The following is a 21,512-nucleotide window of genomic DNA, read 5'->3' as shown; positions in this document are numbered from 1 at the left end:
GAACGACATACCCGATATACCTACTTACTGTTGTGTAGTTAATATGGATACATAGTACGTTGTTGGCTGTTGTTAACCAAATCTTAATAAGGAGTTTAGAGAACTGTACCAAAAACTACATTTTTGTGAAATAAAACCTATGTAAGAATTTTGTGAAGTTAGAATAAATTAAAAAAAATCGTATATCACTATTATTTTGTACTCCACTTAACGTTAAATTGGGAATTGAGGTCGATAAAAAAAAGACAAATTTCCTGGAAAAGAAAAAGTTTTTATTAATTCTTTTTTACTGATTTTTTATCGATTTTCTTTTCGAAAATGTATTTTTTTTTTGTATTTCATATATATTTTTTAAAAAATTGCAATAATTACATGAAAGAAAGACTTATAAAAATGTAACCTAAATGATTTACAAGAACTAATAAGAGATCTACAATTTAATAACTAATAATGATACTTTTGAAATAAATTCTTTAATTGTGTAACAAGATTATATCCTCTGCACGGTAGGAAAGGTGGTGGGTTAGATTTAAAAAGATCAATCTTATAATTACAGCAATAAAAATTTCAATATTAACTAAAGTTAAGTGAAACGTGGCATCTTAAAAATAGAATAAACCTTGTAGATCGGCGTAAATTGTAGCCTTTCTACAGGTTTATATAAACAATAGTGCAAAATGTTTGAATATATACATCTTAATATCACTAAATATAAAGGGAGAGGCGGCGATAAGCTTTATAATAATTCCGACGTAGACCTTTGTACGGGTTTTAACCATTCGGGTTGAAATTAACACCCATAACTAGTATATACCGACGTTTTCATCAAACCGAGTGTTTTAAGGATACAATTGTATTATGTAAAAGGACAAACAGTTCAATATGGTAACTAATTGTCGCATTTTCCTTCCCCCAATAAAAAGTAAGTTTTTTTATGGATTCTATTCAATATTTTACAAGTAACTAGTCAGAGTTGTAACAAATATTATTCTGACGGAATATCATTAAATGTATACGCAAGACCACGCTCAAATTATTTTATTACTCTACGTTTTAACGGAACACTCCAATTTAGATGAATTTTACTTCTCGAACATTTTTCACCGTTTTCTAAAAACATGAAGTGTTTGAAAAATATTTTAGCAACAATACCTAAATATAACTTTTAAATCATTAATCGAAAATGTTCAAAATTTTTGGTATTAATACAAAATAGCCATTACAATTTTTTTAGAAGAATCCTAACACTATAAATGAAATATATTATTCTCTTTCGGTGGTCGACGTCTCTAGCTATTTACAAAATATTATTTACATAACAGGAGGATGTCGCGGCCTAGTATTTTAATAAAAAAGGTTTTAATATGAATGCATTTAACAAGTGCACGCAAACACGGAAACTAAGCGACATTAACGGATGAAAAAAAAACATTTACTATTTAAGTCCAACTCTTTTCGTACATTACTATTGGACTTTTTGAAACGTATGTTTCGCGGCAGTTTACTCCCGGTGTACGCAACATATTAAAATATTAATTAAAAATTACTTTGCCGTGATTGTTTAATCTACTTTCTACTTAAGAACCTACTTTATCAGATTGTTATCACAAAGATTTAAGGGCATCTAAAGGTCGAAACGATTTATAAGATTGAGATTCCTTTAAAGGTTATTATTATTTGTGGAAAAAAGTTCTTAAACTACAAAACAACAAAAAAATGAACTATACAAGTATTGGAAATAATATACCGTAAATATAAACGCTTATTATTCCAATTAAAGGAATCTCTAACTTATAAGAAAAACTTATGAGTAATTGGCGTCGAGTTCGTGTAAATTAAATATTTTATCATTCAGTCAAGCCATTCGATCTTTGCACATGCGACAGTGGGACACACAATAGGAAGACTATAATTTGGCTTTATTAAGTATTCAAATGGAATATAATGTTTAACACTATTAATCAAACATTTTAATTTTGTTATCATCTCTCGAGCCTTTGATATGTATTATATGTTTAACTTTAGTAACATTCTCAAACGACATTTGACTTTAAATTTTTGGCAAAATAGTAATTATATGAAACAACGAAAAGGGTAAGATTGTGCACGATTTTGGACAGTTTGACCATGGAGGTATGTGCAATGAAGTGTGGTCACCAACTGCCGTCATGCACACATTCACAAGTATTTATTCCACTCTCTCTTGTTGAACACTTCACCATTCGTTCTTCATTCACTCTAATCAACTTAATGTCTAATTCCCGGCCTTATGACTCCGATATCTAACCTCCCTTTGTGGACGATGTGGAAATATTATTCAATAAACATTTTTAAACCTCTTTCTTTCAGTATTTTAATTTGTTTAACAATTATAATTTGAAGACTCTATCTATACCAATTTTGTATTTTATATGTATGGTATGAGCCTAAGGGGTGGTTTGTGGTACAATTAAAAATTGGTATTAGGAACAAAATAAATATTTCAAAAATAAAACTTTAAAGGCGGAGCAAATTACTCTCATTATGAACAAAAAATAATATACACTGGCAAGCAAAAAAATGGAATCACCCCTTGCGCTATACAAATAAGTAGAACGATTGCCAATGATACAATATTTGCAGTTAAATGTTTATGGTCTCGTTTGAAAGCCTATAGCTTTAAATTAAGGGCAAGAAGCAGTTAAAAACTCATCAGGTCCATGAGAAACCGTAAAAAGTAGTAATAAGGGTTAGAGGAGGAAATACAAAATACTGAAACAATAACCTATGCTTGATTTTGTTTGAAATGTTCAATTTTTCAGCTAAGCTCAATTTTATTTTTCGCCCGATTTTCGTTGCTGTCTTAAATAAAGATGTTTAGCTCCTGAAATACGGAAATGATTTTGTTGTTTCTACCCTTAATTTAAAGCTAAAAGTATAGGCTTCCAAACGAGACCATAAACATTTAACTGTAAATATTGTATCATTGGAAATCGTTGTAATTGTATAGCGCAAGGGGGCGATTCCATATTTTTGCTCGGGAGTGTAGTTTAGTAGCAGTAAGAAGGGTCGTCCATTACTAGCACTCTCACTCTCCTCACATAACAACCGCTTTCAGAACATTGCTAACTTTACAATTACAGACAGGACATCTCTTGGCCTTGACCCACACTTTGACAGCGCACTTGTAACAGCAGCAGATGTGCGCGATCCGGCCGTGCACGAACACGCCGGACTTCGGCTCCGAGATGCAGATCACACACAAGTCCTTATCTTCCATCTTTTCTACCAGAGATTTAGCTATAACCTTTTTAGTGATTTTAACGGGGGCATCTTCGATGGTGATCGCGGGGTCGCTGACGGTTTTAACGAGCGGTCGAATGTTGATTTTGGTTTTGATATCGTCATCGGAGTCTAGGTCTGAGTCGGAGTCGGTTCGCGAGAGACGCTTGCGTTTGGTCCTACGGTCGGCGGAGTCGGCGCGGCGCTTGCGGAACCTACTGAGCGCGGAGGAGGGGAGAGTAGAGGATGTGCCCTCACCGCACTGGACTGCATCCTGGCTGGCGGGGACCTCCACGTCCTGGCTGGTCAGCAAGTCCTGGCTGGCGAGCAAGTCTTGGCTGGCGAGCATGTCCTGGCTGGCGAGCAGGTCCTGGCTGGCGAGCAGGTCCTGGCTGGCGAGCAAGTCCTGGCTGGCGAGCAAGTCCTGGCTGGCGGGCACGTCCACCTCCTGGCTGGTGAGCACGTCCTGGCTCATGGGCGAGTCCACTCCGGAGTCCTGCGACAGAGTGCGCGGGATGTCGTCCTTCGGGCTCGCTCGACGCTTGCGGCGCGGTCGCGGCGGGAAGAAGTTTTTTCGTACCTGTAATAAGAATATAGGGAAATTAGATTGGAGTACATATTAAAATGAGCCAAAGAAGAAAATGTTAAAACCGCAGGCAAATAGAAATGGTAGAACCAAGTGTCATGGAACCTTGAGCGCTCGTAAAGTACGTTAGGTTTTATCCAATTTGGGTGCGCAAAGAAAATTTTCATCACGCTTCGTTCGGTGTTAGATAGGAGTGCTTAGTAACCCTGAGTCAGCTTTTATTAATCAGTAAGAAGATAACTGTCATTACTTTTACTATCGAATGTCCTGTCTAATCGAAACAGATAGATACAAAAACGCAAATCATAAAGGATACAAGCGCAGTTAGTTACAACAAGTTTTGACAAGTTATTGCTTGTCGCGAAAAGTTGCAGCTGGCGTGCATTGTTTACATAGATTTAATAAATTATTGGATAATCCGGTATTAATGTTATGAATACCAATGTCAACTTATTTTTGTTAATTCGCTGAACAGATTAAGGATGGAAATGGTTATTTGTCTGACCAGAACTAAGACAAGGGATATCACGTTTTAGAATCTGCAGAAATAGCTAATAGAGATGTTCGTTGGTTATGTAGGTATGTCATGACTGAAGTAGTGTTAAATAGCTTTCAGCATTATCCTATTCTTAAGGTCAAGGATAGTGCCGTGCATGTCACCCCTACGTATTGAGTCCCCTAGGATTGTAAGTGCATTCGAAAAATTTACCGTTGCCTTTCGAACTCAAAATAGCGCCATAACGAATAGGGTGGGTTTAGTCAGTAAGAGGTTACACGTTCTTCAGCTCTACCCACAGCGAGAGAGGTCTGAAGTCCTCCTAACCGATTGTCGGCTACGGCGGCTGTTCTCATACAGTCCGATGGGGAGGGAAGCCGAAATTAAAGGGCTTTCCAAAGCACGGGACGGTGTGATCGAGATAGAAGAAAAATAGTAGGAGTAAAACAAATATCTACACACCTGGAAACACTTATGACAGTATCTGTACAACGGGTTGTTGTTCTCCGCCCGACACTGCGCACAATGCCAGTAGTCGTATAGATCCATCTCGCTGTCGCTGTCGTGCGAGTCCGTGCGCTCCGAGTCCGCGAACTGAAGCTCGCCATCGTCGCCCACCGACACTTCTATTACCTTCGTCGCTATTATGTCGTTCTGGAAATAATAGAAAATATTGTTAGTAGGGCACATAATAAAAAATCTATAGGAGGAAGATAACATCTTGAATTAATGGTAAACATTTGTAGGTATAGCTGAAGAATTTACGATACTGTCGTCGGGTAAGAACTTGTCAACTTTGCAACACAGTGTAGCCTAAGAGTCCGGCACACCCCCTCCACCGCCCCCATGTGGAACGTGGTGGAACGAAAAGCAACGTGTTGATGCAAATTTGTTTATAAACAAATGTACCATTCATTTGGGGGTTAAATGTGAAATGGACAATATCGGGAGCTAATGCACTGAAACCCTACCCCACATTATCATCCCATATTGCAAGGCCTAATACCAGTTTTCTGCATAATTTATTTGTGGAAAATATTTAATAAATAAAGACACAAAAAAAGCGTTTCATCAACCCCCGTGCTCTATATGGAGATTATCCATTTTCTTAAAGAGCAGTATTATCGTGTGTGGATATTAGTCAACTTACCTACTTCTACGTAAGTAAGTTAGTGGGCCGAGAGGAAAGATTCTTGTCCGTACATTAGTACACTCACATTTCACCAGGTATGTACCTACTTAGCTAGGTGCAAGTCGCAAGCATTGAATTCAATACAATATTATGTGTAGCGTTTGTTCGCTAATATTTTGAGATCAACGAGGCGATCAATTTTGCCAATTTACTGTGTATGAAACCGGAATGACATCTGTTTGTTCTATGAGAAGGTCAAATTGAGACTTGTTCAAATGCATGTACTAGTGATCACAAAACACGGAGGAGAAAAGACTAGCGGAGGTGCCCTAACGTAAAATCTCCTAACAAAGCAGCGCGCCAAAATTCGGGTGAGCGGGGGACGAGGAACGTTACTGGCTCCACCCGTGCTCCACCCTTATACGCCTTTTATGGGAAACCACCCATTTTTTGTAAATCCATCTAGCGTGGAATAGGATAATTAAAATCTAACCCTAAACTAACATCGACCACTAGTGACATACTCAAAAGTAAAGTAAATACTCAAAATGAATAATTCTTTAAAAATAGCAATTGAATTAGAAAGTTTGAAGAAGCATTCATTTGAAATGAACGAAGAAAAAGAGAGAGATAAAAAAGTTAGAAAATTAATTGTTATATAAGTATTATTTTGTGCACAGAACTTGCCCCACAACAATTTATTTACTCCCCCAGAAATGAAATAGGTATAATTCTACTAGGAATCATTAAACGGAGACTCGATGAAAAATAATTTTTATTCACCACGGGTCTAAAATACTCCCATGGTGTAATTTCAGTATCAACTTATGTCATTGTGTTAGTTCATCTACTAGCCACTATGGCATCACAAGCACGAAAATTCGTTCTATTTGTTCTAGAACCATGCTGCGATGACTGTTGTTATTTTCGATGTTGCCATATTACGAAATTCACCAAGAAAAATGGGAATTAAAATTATAAGGACAGTGTTTATCAAATTAGAGTTTTCACAACTGTCTCATAACGGCGCATCCACTAAATAGCAGATTTTATGTGAGTCGGATATTGCTCTAAGTAAAGGTACATTCAAAAAGTATGTACGGCAAGAGAGATATACATATGTAAAACATTACTGATGATGAATATAAATAAATCTACGCTTATTTTCGTCACATCTTATATACTGTTTTTATAAAATGTAGTCTTAGATCTTATTACATGTAACTGATCACAACGACGCTGACTGGTTACTAAAAGAAATACATAGTTAGAGTTACGATTAATTTTAAGATGATTGCAGCTTTTTTAAATAAGACCTTTTTTATGGGTGATTGAATTTTCGATGTCTGGTAGCACTTAATTTTGTAACGGGTCTGTCTGTCTGTCTTGATGAACATAATTTTACTTCAAATATACGTAAGTCGACTACTTACCGAAAGATGGTGTTTTTATAATTTTAAATTTTCATGATAATATAATCATATGTTTTGGTTTGTAAATAATCTATAAAAAAAAACTTGTAGGATGCAAGGAAAAATGAAGCTGCTTTTTAAGGCAAAAATTGGTACCAATAATGTACATTGATTCAAGATTCATACGAAAATAATACAAATTCACTTAGAGGTTCTAGAAATGCAGCTATTCGACGACAGATGTCTCTTGCAAAAAAATATGTTTTAAAGTTAAAATATTAATTACACGTGAAATGTTATCCTATGGTATGTTTGAGTTTGGATCCTGAGCAATTTCTACAATTAATGATAGCGCATTTCATCGTTTTAATCGAGTAACAAATAAAATCTGTTGAAATTGTGGTAAAAATACAACTATGACAAGATGTCAGTTTGATGTGAAGGACGGTATATGGGCGGTGTCCAGCCACGCCTGCCGTGACGTAGTCGTGACGTATTTGACCTACCTGAAGGCGCGTGACCTACCTGCGTTAGGGCATCTCCGCTAGTCTTTTCTCCTCCGTGTCACAAAACAATTCATCTAGCCACTACAGACTAGTGGCTAGATGAATTGTGTATGATCGAAACGACTTCATGAATTGTTTGATGTAAAGTACGGTATATTTTTTTTTGTTTTGAAAGCGACATTTTCAATGGAAGCAGCTGTTTTTGATTGTGCTACACTAGCAAAACTTCTATTTATTCTTATAAAACTGAAGGCGTTAACATACTCAGCTATTAATCAGGCTAACAAAAAAAAAAAAACAATATTCGGCCGGAAGTCGACTGATAACAATTTTTGCAAGATTTCAAAATTTCCCACAATCAATAACGATAAATGATTAAGCCCCAACAACACAACAAGGGAAATATTATCGTTGATATCAAAGATTACTCTATGACACACCTGCTCACATTTTGGGAATACAAAACGTAACTGTAATGTATTTTTTGTAAAGATAATCATATCTTCATACTGCGGCGGTGGATTTACAGAGCGTTTCAATTAATCATCGCGTTAATGAGTTAATTTAAAGCAATTAGCGTTTATAATGACTCATAAATGCAGCACTTATATACAGGTAGGTATTGGTTTTTGGATTAATCAAATAATTAAAAAGGTAATCCAAGTCTGCATATAGAAACAGCAATTAACAAAGGACAGCAATGGAAAATTATGTAAACTATAATAAATATGAAGTAACTTTACAACACATTAGGTATTCATACGAATGTAAGATGTCACTCAAAAGTACCGATAAGTGTTTGCCACTCTTCCAAGCAAAAGCTATTGAAAGCATTTCCGTGAAACGTGGCGAGCAAAAACACATTACCCTCCCTTGCGGCGCGCAGTAAGGTAAAAAGACCACGTTCTGTGGATCTGTCTGTGTATCTATCTGTGGATTTCGTTACTAGATGAGTCTTTGGCATTGCTTGTATGGGGCTAACGTCAACATCCTCTAGTAAGCAAATGAACAGGTTAGTAGTAAACTGCAGTAAGTATCCCTACTATAGTTCGGCCATTCAGAGAATGCGTTCCTGACACGTCGCGATTGAACTGACGACGTAATAACATTCATTGATTATTGATATAATAATGTTGTTTTAATGCTCCTCAATTGTTAAAACGGTAAACAACCAGCAAAAATATTTTTATCGTAACTGCAACGCCATTGCAAAGTTACGTCGTCAGTTCAATCGCGACGTGTCAGGAACGCATTCTCTGAATGGCCGAACTATAATATTATAAATGCGAAAGTAACTATCTATCTGTTACGCTTTCACGTCTAAACCACAGAACAGCTTTCAATAAAATTTGGTACAGAGATAGAGTTGACCTTGAGAAAGAACATAGGATAGTTTTTATTCCGGACTTTTGAAGAATTCTCTTGGAAACGCGATATAACCGAACTCTACGCAGGCGAAGTCGCGGGCGGAAGCTAGTGTGGAATATAATTATGTAGGATCAAGATTTCAGTTTTTTTATTACTTACGTCGCTATTCGCGGAAGTATCGTCGTCCGCTAGGGGGCCGTCGTCTTCGGGCTCCGTAACCGGCTCGTACTCCACGTCGCTCGCGTCTGTCGCATCCGTCGCCGCCTCCGTGTCGCTCGTATCGCGCGCAATATCTACAACACACATACTGTTCAACGTACGATCGACTACTGCCGTGGACCTGATGCTTCCTTTCGCTGTAAAGGCGCCAATGGCGGCCATGTTTTTTTGTTGTAAAACCTTTTTTTTTTTTTTATTCAAGTCTTGTGTTCTTTTTTTCTGTTTGAAATGTTTTGTTCTTTTAGTAATTTCCATTCAACTTTTTTTATTACTTGGAAACTGCTGTAGTCCTTGATGTCTGTTTCGGTTAACGGTGTCAATTTTTTTATTAAGCCTTTTACAATTTCTTTTCCAGGTCTACTATATTTTTTTGCATGTAAATAGTTTTTTTTTTTCATACCTCTCTGTATATTTCTCTCTTTTTTCAAAACTCTTTTCTGTTATCAATGTTTTAGAGTCCAATTTGTTTTGTGTTCATATTTTTTTAATTGCCAATTTCATATCTACATGCAACAGTATAATCTACACACGTAGGTACACTCTAAAATACGTGCAGATATGGTTGATAAAAAGTCCAAAAATATTGCTGATAACTTTGTATAATCTATACATTATGACTAAAGTTGAATTAAAAACCTACACCAAGCTGAGTATTTAAATGTTGCAAGACAAAGCATTTCAGACTGATTTCAATCATCAGTTTAGAAACAAGTTATAATGGAAAAATAATTAAACTTGTTTTGCAATTGCAATTGGCCTGTGCACACCAAAGATTTAAACGTTGACGCGAGTTTATAAGCGAAAACAAACTGCTCTGTAAAAGCGCGAGCGTCAAAGAGAGCGTTTAATTAAAAAGAGAGGTGTGCACACGCCTTTAAATGATTTTCTTTCCATAAAAGTCTGCTGAGTGACTGAATAGGAAAGTTCTCACAGTATTACATACATTTAGGCATGATAAGCGCGACTAAAGCATACTCTAATCAAATGACATCTGGCAACCACCGATGATATCAGTAAATGATTCACAATACCGCACAACATTATTGGACTTTTTACCGTAACTTATATTATTAGTCTTAATTAAAAACTAAAATAATAACAACATACAGACACACAAACACACACATTTCAAATTAGGGTTGTCACAAGATGCATGGATGAACGTGCAATAATGAAATAAAATAATTGCCTTTGCTTACCCCACCTTTATTTTATGAAGTTGGGTAAACTGGGCAAAATTGAATACGCATGATGATTTTTTATATAAACTTCATCATCAATATTTGTGACGTCAAGATAGCGGCTTTATCGAATTGGAAAGCCAGCATACATTTTCGTGAACTTGTAAAAAATATCAACGTAATATTGCGTTATCGTGCAGTAGGTACGTATTTTACGTCAGGTAGGTAAACAGCAATGTTTGTTCAAGTGTCTGGTGTTGTTTTCAAGTAGAACCACTTGACTGAGTCTCATCATAGATGGCGTTAATTACTTCTATTTACGGAACAATTTTATTTAAAGTGGCCAATATCCTTAACGTTTTCCTCCACCTTTATAAGCAATTACATCGTCCTGCTACGCATTTGAGAATGATCAAATCATTTTGTTTTTATGAGCGAATGGATAACCTGAATTTGAAATATGTGGTGTTGCACTAAGATACTAAACAATGTATAAATATTGTCTTTTGTGAGATTCATGAGTGACGATATGACTACTTGTGATGACATCAGTTTTGTGTAAAAATAAATGTTACACAGCAATGCTTACACTAAAGTGATATTGCCATTAGTATACCACACATTATTTGCCTAGGCTGTACAGTCATGCAAAAAAGTCAACTTAACTTTTTCTACATCTGTGTTTATTAACGTAATAGACCTAGCTATTAATGTGTGTGTACCAATGATCTTTGACGGTAGACAACGTAAAAGTGTAGTGTGGTCAGAAATTTGGTAATTTTCAGATGAGTTCCGATGCGAAATCATCATGTCTTCGTGTGCACTGGATCCTGTCACTAGCCTGACCCTGGCCCTGGCTGCGGGTCCACCGTGTTGCAGTTCAGATACATCTGACAATCATTATTGAAATGTTAATATTTTCATATTGATACCCATTCTAATAAAAATAAATCGATATTGTAACATAGCGAGCTAGACTTTGTGAAAACACTAGGGAATATAAAATCGAAGATGTTCTTGGAAATCAATCGTTACCTAATGAATTTCGCCATTTAAACCTAATGGACCGCAGAAGATAAATACTTTAGAATTAGGTATAATTTTTCAATGAGTCGCATGTATTTTACGACTTTACACCTACCTTACGACCTACAATAATGGAATGGCAAAAACCATAAAAGAAGACGAACCAACGGCCATTTGAATTAGAAACTAGATTTACTAGATAGGCCTCCAACTGTACCTTGTAGGATTACTAATTAACATACGATTCCCACGGCTGTGACGTTGTTAATCGAGTGTCGAACTCGTTCTATGGTATCAGCTTACATAATAATCTTGTGAGATATTTTTTTAATATCGATACTTAGTCAAAATTCTTGATACCAAATCGCAGTGTCGTCAATCAATTTTTATGATAAGGTGCCCATTCAATAACATAATAACAAGAACTTAAGCGTTCAAACCTGTTAATGGGCTCAACAATAAATGAATACAGAGAAATATTCCTTTTGTATTTACTTCGAAGAGTCTGTAACGGTTTTTTTTTCAAACTCTTCCCACTATTCCTGCCCACTCAATGATATCACGATTGCCTGAATTCTCGTAATCCCAACTGGTTTGCATGGCCAGTGCCACGCTGGGCATATAAAGATGTCACCTAAGATTACCATGCACAGGGTCTGACGTCACGCAGCCCACATAATGACTCATGTTTGCCATAAGTCTTGTTCAAACTTGCATAGAACGAGGACTTTGACATGCAGTTTTTGGAGTAGCCTTATTTGCAATGTCCATGTTAAAAAAGAAGCTAACAAGTTTTTTTGGCACGTGCGACACTGACATTTAATTTAAGAATTATTATATTTAAGAGCACTATTTATGTCGATATATTTTTTTATAATAAGATATTCCTACTCATTCTAGTTTTATGGACAATGGACAAAACTGGCTAAAGTTAGCCCAGTTTTATATTTGTCGTATAGATACTGATATTTGAAACAACTATCTATTAATCTCACAAAATAAAATAGTTCAGAGAAAAGAAAGGGGAGAGTCGGCTAAAATTATTTTTGAATTACAATAAAAAAAGGCAGTTAATAAACTGGATCCTTAAGGATTGTAGGTCAAGATGCGAATTTGAAGAGTCCGCAAAAAAGTATTGAGAGACCTAACAAACTACTGTTCTGGGGTCAACGACTGAAGTCATGTCTTGACTGGAATGCACTTCCGCGTCTATTTTTGGTCGCGGACAATTACGGCGTCTAAAAACTGGCGTTTGAACTCAAAATTAGTAATGGCAGACGCAGGTTCCGACTTGTCTGTATGTGCGCGCGCATGACTAACTGCTCATACATTTTGTAAGGGCTTTCATGATTGTTTTACACGGAAATAAACATTGGGGGAATTCCCCCGATGTAAAGGGTGGGTCTATTCGAATAACGGTCCTTTATTTGCATTTTTTTTCGGCAGGATGTTTGATAATAGACCTAACTACTGGTCGGCAAATTGTGAAATAGTGATAGTATTATCGGGGCTTAGAATTTAGTGGTGCCGATTTTTCCTTAACCTAACTGATTGCCATCAGACGTTCGGCTTCAATATACCTTTTTTAAGGAGGCACTTAAATATTAACTACTGTCATCATGATCTCCCGAACCTTTTCAACCCGCAACTATGTTGGGGTCGGCTTCCCTTCCTGTCTAACCGGATGTAGCTGTGTACTGGTGTACCAGTATTTTACAATATACACTACATTGTTCTTTTTTTGCCGCTTTTGTTTTAAACTGAGTTTCCAATTAAAAATTAATTTCAATATAGTTTTATTTATAAGTACTCAAATGGAGTAGGTACTTATATCTTCAAGAATTCTAACAACTGGGTACATACGTCGATAAGAATGTGCATCTTCATACATGAATAGTACTATAACTTAACAATGCTTTATGATAGTACTTCAAAGTAAAATATACTATTCATTGTTCTGTAGACGTCATACCCGATAACTTGCTTGTGACCTTCCAGACTTGGAAAAATAATATATGACTTAAAGTATGTTCCTACATACTTAGATCCTTCTTTTTGTATCCTCTGATCTGACTCCATTGTTATTTTATTTAATTACAAACCTTCATTACATAATGCAAACAAAATATACATAATTGCTTTCTTTGTCTTAAATGAATAATCTTTTTATCTAATCTCACTAAATATATATTTCATTAGATAAGTGATGACATTCGCTCGATCAATATTAAGCTAAGCTAGGGAATTTTGGTGCTGCTGTACCTACTGAAATAAAAATTAGTCGTATAATTTATCATTGATAAGGGATGTCTATGTTTCAAATTATATAAATATGTTCGTGTATGTTAGTAGGTATAATTATATTGTTATGAAGAAATGAATTTGTAAATGAAATGATAAGTATATGAAACATGATGAAGATAATTTTGTTTGTGACAGCCCTAAAGTGAAGTAAGCCAAATCTTAAAGTACACATTTGTTGCGTTACGGAAGCTTTTCGCCTATCTCAAAGTACAATTTATAAGACACAAAATATAATTTTACTCTATTTCCCCCAATTTCACTCGCATCCTGAAGAAATTTTATTTTTGCTCCATCTAATGAAATCCTAATTTAGTTGCCTATTTTTGTCCGGTCTATATGCCTCGTAGTAATTAGTGAGTAATTGTGATGAAACTGTTCGTATCGTCAAACATGTCCTCATTTAAGTATTCCATTTTCAAAATAAAGACAACATGTTCCAACAAGTTTCTTTCAACCCAAATCACTGGTGCGCGGGCGCATTGAAACTTAAAAATACGTTCCTTGGTGTAAAACCAACTAAGTTTGTTAGTCGCGTGCATAAAATATGACTCATTATGGAAGCCAAAAAAATATGAATAATTTACAATTAAATGATCGTCTTAGCCACTGAACACCGATAACACCGATAAAAATGTTCCGTGCTAGATAAGTTACAGTATTTTCGTACTTTGCATTAATTCACTAGTCTCAATATTTTTTGTAATTGCATCAATTGCGTGTCAATATGTCAAAACCCATTTTAACGCAGTTTTCATGATCATATGTGTTACAGTTTATAAATTCGAAATTAGGTTTTAAAAAGAATTACTATTTCCGACCCTGTGACTAATCTGATTATAAAATGATGGACTCCGTATAGTTATTGTATAAGGAAATCTATTGACCATTGTACCAAGCCTAGGTTACGCTACGTCGTATTGTTTGCTTACTACATGCAGAGTGCATTGACTTAGAACCTCATAGGAGTATAGATGGCCCGCAGCCACTAAAATATTCATATTAGAAACCAAAAACTGGCAAAGAGCGAGTCAGACCCCCCACTGCCAAAGGGTGCAGAGCCATTTCATTTATAAAGCGGCCAAAAAATTATGACTGTTGTACAGTTATAGCCATGTATTTCTTAATCAACTTTCTAAAAAGGAGGGAGTTCTCAATTTGGATGATTGCATTTTTTCAATATTTGCAATTTCATATTTCAAGTGTCTACTAGTGGCCATGTCAAACAGTTGGATAATTTGTGCCTGGTTCATACTACCGAGTCACAATTTGTATTGTTTATGAATAATCTTTTTTTTTTAATATTTAGTCTGTTTATGTAAACAACTACAATCTGTTACAAAAACGAGTTGTTTCTTGTTAACATGAACCCCACTTTAATGAGGATGCCAATGAAACTTGGGGTCTTTCCGGTGAATTTCAACAACATGAAACCCAAAAATATGTTGTGTATAATGATTGCTGATCTACATAATATATATTTTATCAGTTTAGGCTTTTTAACTAACTGGTCATGACGGTTATAATATGTATTTTAAGATTTGGCTTGTAGAAAACAGACCTTATATTATTTAGTACATATAATTATTTAGATTTTGAAATTAATATGAAAATAAAATGTAATATGATGTGTAATAGTTTATATAAAAATATGAAGAATATGTAAAAAACAATTTTAATATGGATATAAATGTTAGTGGATTTAATTTTCATTCAGAATATTTATATATATTATTTTATTAATTTACAATAAAACTAACCATGCATAAATCTATAATATACAGACATATATGAGAATACATAAAAACATGCAAAAACACAGACAGTCACACTGAAACACAAAAACTTAGAGAACCAAAAAAAATAACTAGGGTCAGATAAAAAACTTTTGTTACCATTATTTTTAATACATTTAAGGATATTATAATTATGAATCTGACCCCAATCAACCGTTTCCAAGTGTATACATAAATAATTTAAAAACTTACCAGTTTCCTTCCCTTGAATGCTGAATACCGTTTCTGTAGAACAACGTCTGCTCCATGAATGATCTGCAATTATATTTAAATATCGTAATATGTGATACTATAATGATTTTCTTATCTAAACAAAATTCATAGATTATCTCGTTAATGAAATGTTCGTATGTAATATTCTGATAGAATACATAATTTTTAAGTACATAAATAGTATAAAAATCTCTTATGTTGCCCATTATTAGATAAGTTTTGGATAAATACTACTTAATTATGTAAAGAAGGATTGAAAATGTTGGTATGACAAAAGAATAAAAAAAAAATAAACAAAATTAATTGATATGAAATTTGAATTTCCCGCTCAAAATAAACAAATAGGTACTTTTATCGCAATTCAGGTCGGATAAAGATCACTAACGTTCATAGTAGGTTATATAGTATAGTTCATAGTTCATCATAGTAGGTATTATAAAATAGGTAATAAGTTTATTATCAAACCAAATCACCTTGGCTTGGCTTATTTTTTTGTGCTACGGAAATACAAGTTACAAGTTTAACCTCATTTGGAATGTTATAATAATGATTGACATATCGTAACATCGTACGCACAATGCTAATGAATGAACATTGATGCAGGCCACAAATGACCTCCAAAACGTTGGAAGAGTCAATTCTCATCATTGACACATGAAATACACTACCTAAACTTTGTAATCATGATAGTCTATGTTACACACTGTTCACTGACCACACACCACGACACAGGGTTTTCCGTAAATTATCACAATCAACACTCACCTGAAGAGAAGGTTGTTGTTGTGTTCATATTTTCATAATAGCTGTCTGGGGTTTACGACTTCGTTTAACTTCGTTACGACTTACGAGCTTGCTTGCCAAGTTTGCTACTATTATTATTAACACACGACACTTTTGAAAGTAATGTTGCCAGTTAACGCGTATTTGATACTTGCCACTTTGCCAGATTAAAATTTTGGATTAACACAGAAAAATATAAAACCTGCGCATGCTCGCATTTAGAATGTAAAATAATATTCTAAATCAGAAATCATAACCAAGACTCATAAAATAAAGTCGATTTCGAATAGCAACTAGTGCCAGATTGCTTCTCATGCCCTGACATAGTAAATTAAAAGTAAAAAACGGCGGTATTCAAAAATTTTACAAGATTTTGAAAACTACTTAATTATTTCACCCCATATGCATATGTCTATCTGGGACGAGTATTCCCAATCTGTACAAGGTAAAAACGCAGCCGTAGGATTTTTTTGTTTCGAGTTTGGCATATTATTGTTCGTGTATAGTTCGCTACAGAAATAAATGGTTTCTGGTTCCAAACTATACTGCATCACTTACAACTGACTTTGAAGTTAGGATTTATCTATTTTATTGAATTATACACGGATAATTGCATAGTCATTATGTATAGATTAGAACCGTAGTTAAGAAATTGAACGCCAATCCGAATAATATAGAGATTGGAGTTCAATTTTCAAGTTATATCCCAGTTCATCATCAGTTATACACCATTGCGTACTGCTGGCATTGTATAGATCGATACAAAGGGATTATGTGTGAATATAAGTTAAGTCACAGGCCTAGATAATTTTGAAAACCTAAAATCAATATATATTTATTGTTAAAATTAAAAATTATGCTATCATGCACATTAATAAAGTTGTGTCTGAAAATGTGGTGTTTCAAATTTGCAATATTATGCGACAAAATATGATGGCCATCGTGCTGAACGGAATTCGTTTGGAAAGAGATGACGATTTAATTTCGTAGCGTCATAATGGTTTTCGCTATTGGTAACACTCTCCTAGATTCGGTTTCCTTTTCCATGTGGCATGGTGTCGGCGTAAGGTGAGTTTGTCAATTTTGTGAAATAAATTACAATTTACTGCGCAATAATAGAATAAATCGTTATGAAACAGTAAGTTTAGTTGCTGTTATCACAAATAATCAAAATAGAATTGTTTTCTTCGAAACGTAAGTTGTTGAATTGTGGAATACAAACACGTGTGGTTAGTGGTGTTGGTCTCGTGTTATAAATTGAAGTTTTGGAAAACTGAGATAATTCACAGCATCAGCAACTATATTAAACGACAATCTGGATAATTGTGATTGTATATGTGAATCTATTTTCCACAAACAATCGAAACATAGTGATAACAAGTATCGAAGAGGTTAGTTTTGCTACGAAGCTTTTTGATATTGAAAATTTTGTTGTAGTTGCCGAATAAGCAACCACAATGCCGCAGAACGAATATATTGAGCGTCATCAAAAGCTTTACGGTAGAAGGCTCGATTATGAGGAGCGGAAACGCAAGCGCGAGGCGCGTGAGCCTCACAAGCGTGCAGAGAAGGCTCGCAAACTGCGCGGCATCAAGGCTAAGATCTACAACAAGGAGCGCCGCAATGAAAAGATTCAGATGAAAAAGAAGATTAAAGCACATGAGGAGAAGAATGTTAAACAGAACACAGAGAAGGTGGCAGAGGGTGCACTGCCCGTGTACCTGCTTGACAGAGATGTGCAGTCCCGAGCCAAGGTACTGTCTAACATGATCAAACAGAAACGTAAGGAGAAGGCTGGCAAATGGGACGTACCTATACCCAAAGTGAGAGCACAGGCTGACGCAGAGGTATTCAAAGTACTGAAGTCCGGAAAGACTAAACGGAAAGCATGGAAGCGTATGGTCACCAAAGTTACATTTGTAGGAGAGAATTTCACACGTAAACCACCAAAGTTTGAAAGGTTCATCAGGCCGATGGCCCTACGTTTCAAGAAAGCCCATGTCACGCACCCAGAGTTGAAGGCAACTTTCTGTTTGCCCATCATTGGAGTTAAGAAGAACCCCAGTTCCCAGATGTACACGAGTCTGGGAGTCATTACGAAGGGTACCGTCATTGAGATTAACATTTCAGAACTTGGTCTGGTGACACAGGCTGGTAAAGTTGTGTGGGGTAAATACGCACAAGTCACCAACAACCCAGAGAATGATGGCTGTATAAATGCTGTACTTTTAGTTTAAACTTATTTTATGATATTTTCATTCTCCAGCTGACTACTACATCAGCATTTGTACTGATTGGTACTTTTTCCGTCTTATTGTGTTTTAAATATTCTGGAATAATTTGTATCTGTATGTTGACTATGTTGTAACATCTAGCCTGCTAATAAATACTGTGAAGCTTGAGTGTATGTTTTATTCACTTACCCATTCCGTTGATTGTATTTCTAGCACCAGGAATCAACATGTTTCAACTAGGTACTGAAATATTACAATTTTATTATTTGTTAATGTTGTGAAATAATTGACTCAGGTTCTAATACACACGACAGATCTGATATACCTAGTATCATGTGTTTGTTATTCTCACAATCAATGACTGGCTAACGTCAGAGGTACAGAATGCAAAGGATACGCATTGTTCGTACTTACTAAGATGACGTCCTCGGAACTTGTTTCCTACTTGTGTTGCGGACCTTGAACCTACCGCGCCAGATTGCGGTCAAGTTCGAGCGGGAAAATTCTTCAAACATTAGCCTTTGTTTTGGGGTTTTTTTTATTATTTGACTGTAAAACTCCTCTTTGAATAGTAAGATAGCTTATTTATTGCGATAGTTGGATACATTTTTATATTTTCTGTTGTTCAGGTGAGCCAAGATGCAGATTTTCGTCAAAACCCTAACGGGTAAGACCATCACTCTTGAGGTCGAGCCCTCCGATACTATCGAAAATGTGAAAGCCAAGATCCAGGATAAGGAGGGAATCCCCCCTGACCAGCAGAGGTAAGATGCCTATCCCATATCTAAAGAGAAAAAAATACTAAAAATAGCGCACTTTGTTAGTTACAAGATTTCAGAGACTCCTATTTTCGTATTCTTTCCACAAAATTAATGTCTTATTTTCTGTATTTTTTGTTATTTATTCTCTTGTTCAATTATTTCTCATATTTGGGTTACACTCAATGATTGAAGTAATTGATTTCGGGTCAAAGTACTAAGACAGGGCAAATCTTCACCTTTGCGTAGGTACCTACTTTAGCGTGATATGAAATGCAAACCTCACGCCGGTTGATATCATCGGAATGCGGTTTTATTCACACGCACTCAGCTTACGACGCTACTGAATTGATACGTGAGGGTCGACATTCCATACTAAAAGGATACCTACATATTGTATTTTTTTGTATCATCCTACTCACGCCTGGACCGATTGATTCAGATGAGATTTATTGCTAAATTATGGGTGTTAAACGGAACAAAGACTTCAAAATTGTAGTTTAACTATAGTTCACTTTATTTATAACTAAACTGCACGGGAAAGATTTTTTTAAGTTCATATCAGTATTAGAGTCTCATCAAACTTGTCTGTGTTCCTCAGATTGATCTTCGCGGGTAAACAGCTGGAAGATGGCCGCACACTGTCAGACTACAACATTCAGAAGGAGTCCACACTCCACCTGGTGCTGCGCCTGCGTGGTGGCGCCAAGAAGCGCAAGAAGAAGAATTACTCCACCCCCAAGAAGATCAAGCACAAGAAGAAGAAGGTCAAGCTAGCAGTACTCAGGTTCTACAAGGTGAGCGTTTTATCCTTTACTGCTGAAAGAGAGGTAATCTTTTGACAAAGAAATCCAATCTTTTCTGGTTTTTGTTATTACTCATCAGACTTTCAGATCAGAAATTTAAACTTTCAATCAAATAATTTGAATAGCATTATCACATCTTGACATCATGTCATTTTAGTAGCAATATGTTGAAATTAGCATCTCGCTTTCTTTTATTTTTTATATTGCTAACTCACGTGTTCCTATTATCGAACACGCAGCGACACGTCTCGAACAAGGAAAACCCGGGACTACTTAGCAGTCGGCAATAAAAAGAGACTACATTTCAAAGAACTCTCCCGGGAATGAAATAAAAGCTTTGAAAGTGAATTCGAGACAGGTCGCGACTTGCGAGGGCGCCGTATGTTTGCCATGCGGCGTGAGTCAGGGGGTAGGCAGACTTGTTCGTACGCGCCTCGTGAATCATGGGGGGTCTATAGCGTGTCACGGTTCACGTAATAGCCGTTTAAGTTTTGTTTTTGTTGCGCTCTGTGATGCAATCGGCCACGTTGTGCATGTCAAAACAAGGGCGAGTTGTTTTGCGCATATGAAGGAACCAAGGTTCGAATGTACCTTAGTACTCGGCAGTTACAAAATTTTCCACTTCTGTGTCATTGATTTGGCACTTTATTATATCGTAGGGATTACAACTTGCTAAATCAATATAGCATACAAAACGAGAAGTCTACGAACATTGAAGATGTAATGGGAGTTGCATAAGCAAGTTCATCATTGTCACCATACCTAAAACCGTTATTTTCTCGTGTCCAGGTTGACGAGAACGGCAAGATCCACCGTCTTCGCCGCGAGTGCACGGGCGAGCAATGCGGCGCCGGCGTGTTCATGGCCGTCATGGAGGACCGCCACTACTGCGGCAAGTGCCACAGCACGATGGTCTTCAAGGACGACGATAGACCCTAAGCTAGATTAAGACCAATCTACTCAGACTGCTGTGTATGATGGATTTGTAATAAATCTTGACACAGTGTCCGAGTTACTTGTTGGTTTTATTTGATTTGATCGTTTTTTCTTTCATTTTATGCTTGGGTAAGTATGTCCCGTAACCTTAGGCTTTGGCCCCATCCTTTTCGTTTTTACTTATCTTTACTTTTTGCACTGCTGCAGCTAGCAATGTGGCTGGTGAGCTATCGCATCACTATGTCAGGTGAGTATTGTGATGTGAAGTGGTGATAAAGTAAAACATATTTTCAACTGGTGTACTATAACCTACTTATCTGGATTTATTTTTAAATACCCATGTGGTCAGAGGAATGTGTGGGAAGAGGAAACCAGGTAAGTATCAAATGAAAGTATTTTAAAATAAACATTTTACCTTAGTTTATGTATTTTATTTGTAAGTACCTTACGTCGTTTGGTTTTACCAAGTATATTTAGCAAGTGAAGTCGTGGGGGCCT

The 21,512-nt window shown here is 36.0% G+C and overlaps 3 protein-coding genes across 5 annotated transcripts; 2 read left to right on the top strand and 1 right to left on the bottom strand.

The window, feature by feature from the left end:
* Positions 1-454: 454 nt before the first annotated feature.
* LOC124633964 (E3 ubiquitin-protein ligase Mdm2-like) lies at positions 455-18,769 on the bottom strand. Of its 3 annotated transcripts, none has more exons than XM_047169350.1 (5): positions 18,704-18,769; positions 15,477-15,539; positions 8,921-9,054; positions 4,806-4,997; positions 455-3,841 (listed from the first exon to the last, which is right to left on the bottom strand). In XM_047169350.1, the coding sequence occupies exons 1-5, from the start codon at positions 18,741-18,743 to the stop codon at positions 3,077-3,079; spliced, it is 1,194 nt and encodes a 397-aa protein (XP_047025306.1). In that variant the 5' UTR covers positions 18,744-18,769; the 3' UTR covers positions 455-3,076. The 3 variants fall into 3 exon arrangements, with proteins under 3 accessions (XP_047025306.1, XP_047025307.1, XP_047025305.1); XM_047169351.1 differs by lacking the exon at positions 18,704-18,769 and adding an exon at positions 16,263-16,408; XM_047169349.1 differs by lacking the exon at positions 18,704-18,769 and having other exon boundaries at positions 8,921-11,051; positions 15,477-15,521.
* LOC124633969 (ubiquitin-40S ribosomal protein S27a) lies at positions 17,215-21,093 on the top strand. Its single transcript, XM_047169360.1, has 4 exons — positions 17,215-17,348; positions 19,144-19,278; positions 19,874-20,069; positions 20,868-21,093. Exons 2-4 carry the CDS (start codon positions 19,154-19,156, stop codon positions 21,015-21,017), a joined length of 471 nt encoding a protein of 156 aa, XP_047025316.1. The 5' UTR covers positions 17,215-17,348; positions 19,144-19,153; the 3' UTR covers positions 21,018-21,093.
* LOC124633966 (ribosome biogenesis protein NSA2 homolog) lies at positions 17,230-18,682 on the top strand. Its single transcript, XM_047169354.1, has 2 exons — positions 17,230-17,348; positions 17,718-18,682. The coding sequence occupies exon 2, from the start codon at positions 17,738-17,740 to the stop codon at positions 18,515-18,517; it is 780 nt and encodes a 259-aa protein (XP_047025310.1). The 5' UTR covers positions 17,230-17,348; positions 17,718-17,737; the 3' UTR covers positions 18,518-18,682.
* Positions 21,094-21,512: the final 419 nt, after the last annotated feature.

Source organism: Helicoverpa zea, chromosome 10, assembly GCF_022581195.2.
Source record: "Helicoverpa zea isolate HzStark_Cry1AcR chromosome 10, ilHelZeax1.1, whole genome shotgun sequence".
In the NCBI taxonomy this organism is placed as follows: Eukaryota; Metazoa; Arthropoda; class Insecta; order Lepidoptera; family Noctuidae; genus Helicoverpa; species Helicoverpa zea.
This window is presented reverse-complemented; position numbering and strand designations above follow the sequence as displayed.

Excerpts from the sequence above, each read along its gene's own strand:
- LOC124633964 (XM_047169349.1), bottom strand. The coding sequence starts at position 9,235 with ATGGAAATTACTAAAAGAACAAAACATTTCAAACAGAAAAAAAGAACA. Across the intron at positions 4,998-8,920 it reads ATACTTCCGCGAATAGCGAC|AACGACATAATAGCGACGAA; the intron begins GTAAGTAATAAA and ends TATTATTTCCAG. Across the intron at positions 3,842-4,805 it reads ACTGTCATAAGTGTTTCCAG|GTACGAAAAAACTTCTTCCC; the intron begins GTGTGTAGATAT and ends TTCTTATTACAG.
- LOC124633966 (XM_047169354.1), top strand. The coding sequence starts at position 17,738 with ATGCCGCAGAACGAATATATTGAGCGTCATCAAAAGCTTTACGGTAGA.
- LOC124633969 (XM_047169360.1), top strand. The coding sequence starts at position 19,154 with ATGCAGATTTTCGTCAAAACCCTAACGGGTAAGACCATCACTCTTGAG. Across the intron at positions 19,279-19,873 it reads ATCCCCCCTGACCAGCAGAG|ATTGATCTTCGCGGGTAAAC; the intron begins GTAAGATGCCTA and ends TGTGTTCCTCAG. Across the intron at positions 20,070-20,867 it reads CAGTACTCAGGTTCTACAAG|GTTGACGAGAACGGCAAGAT; the intron begins GTGAGCGTTTTA and ends TCTCGTGTCCAG.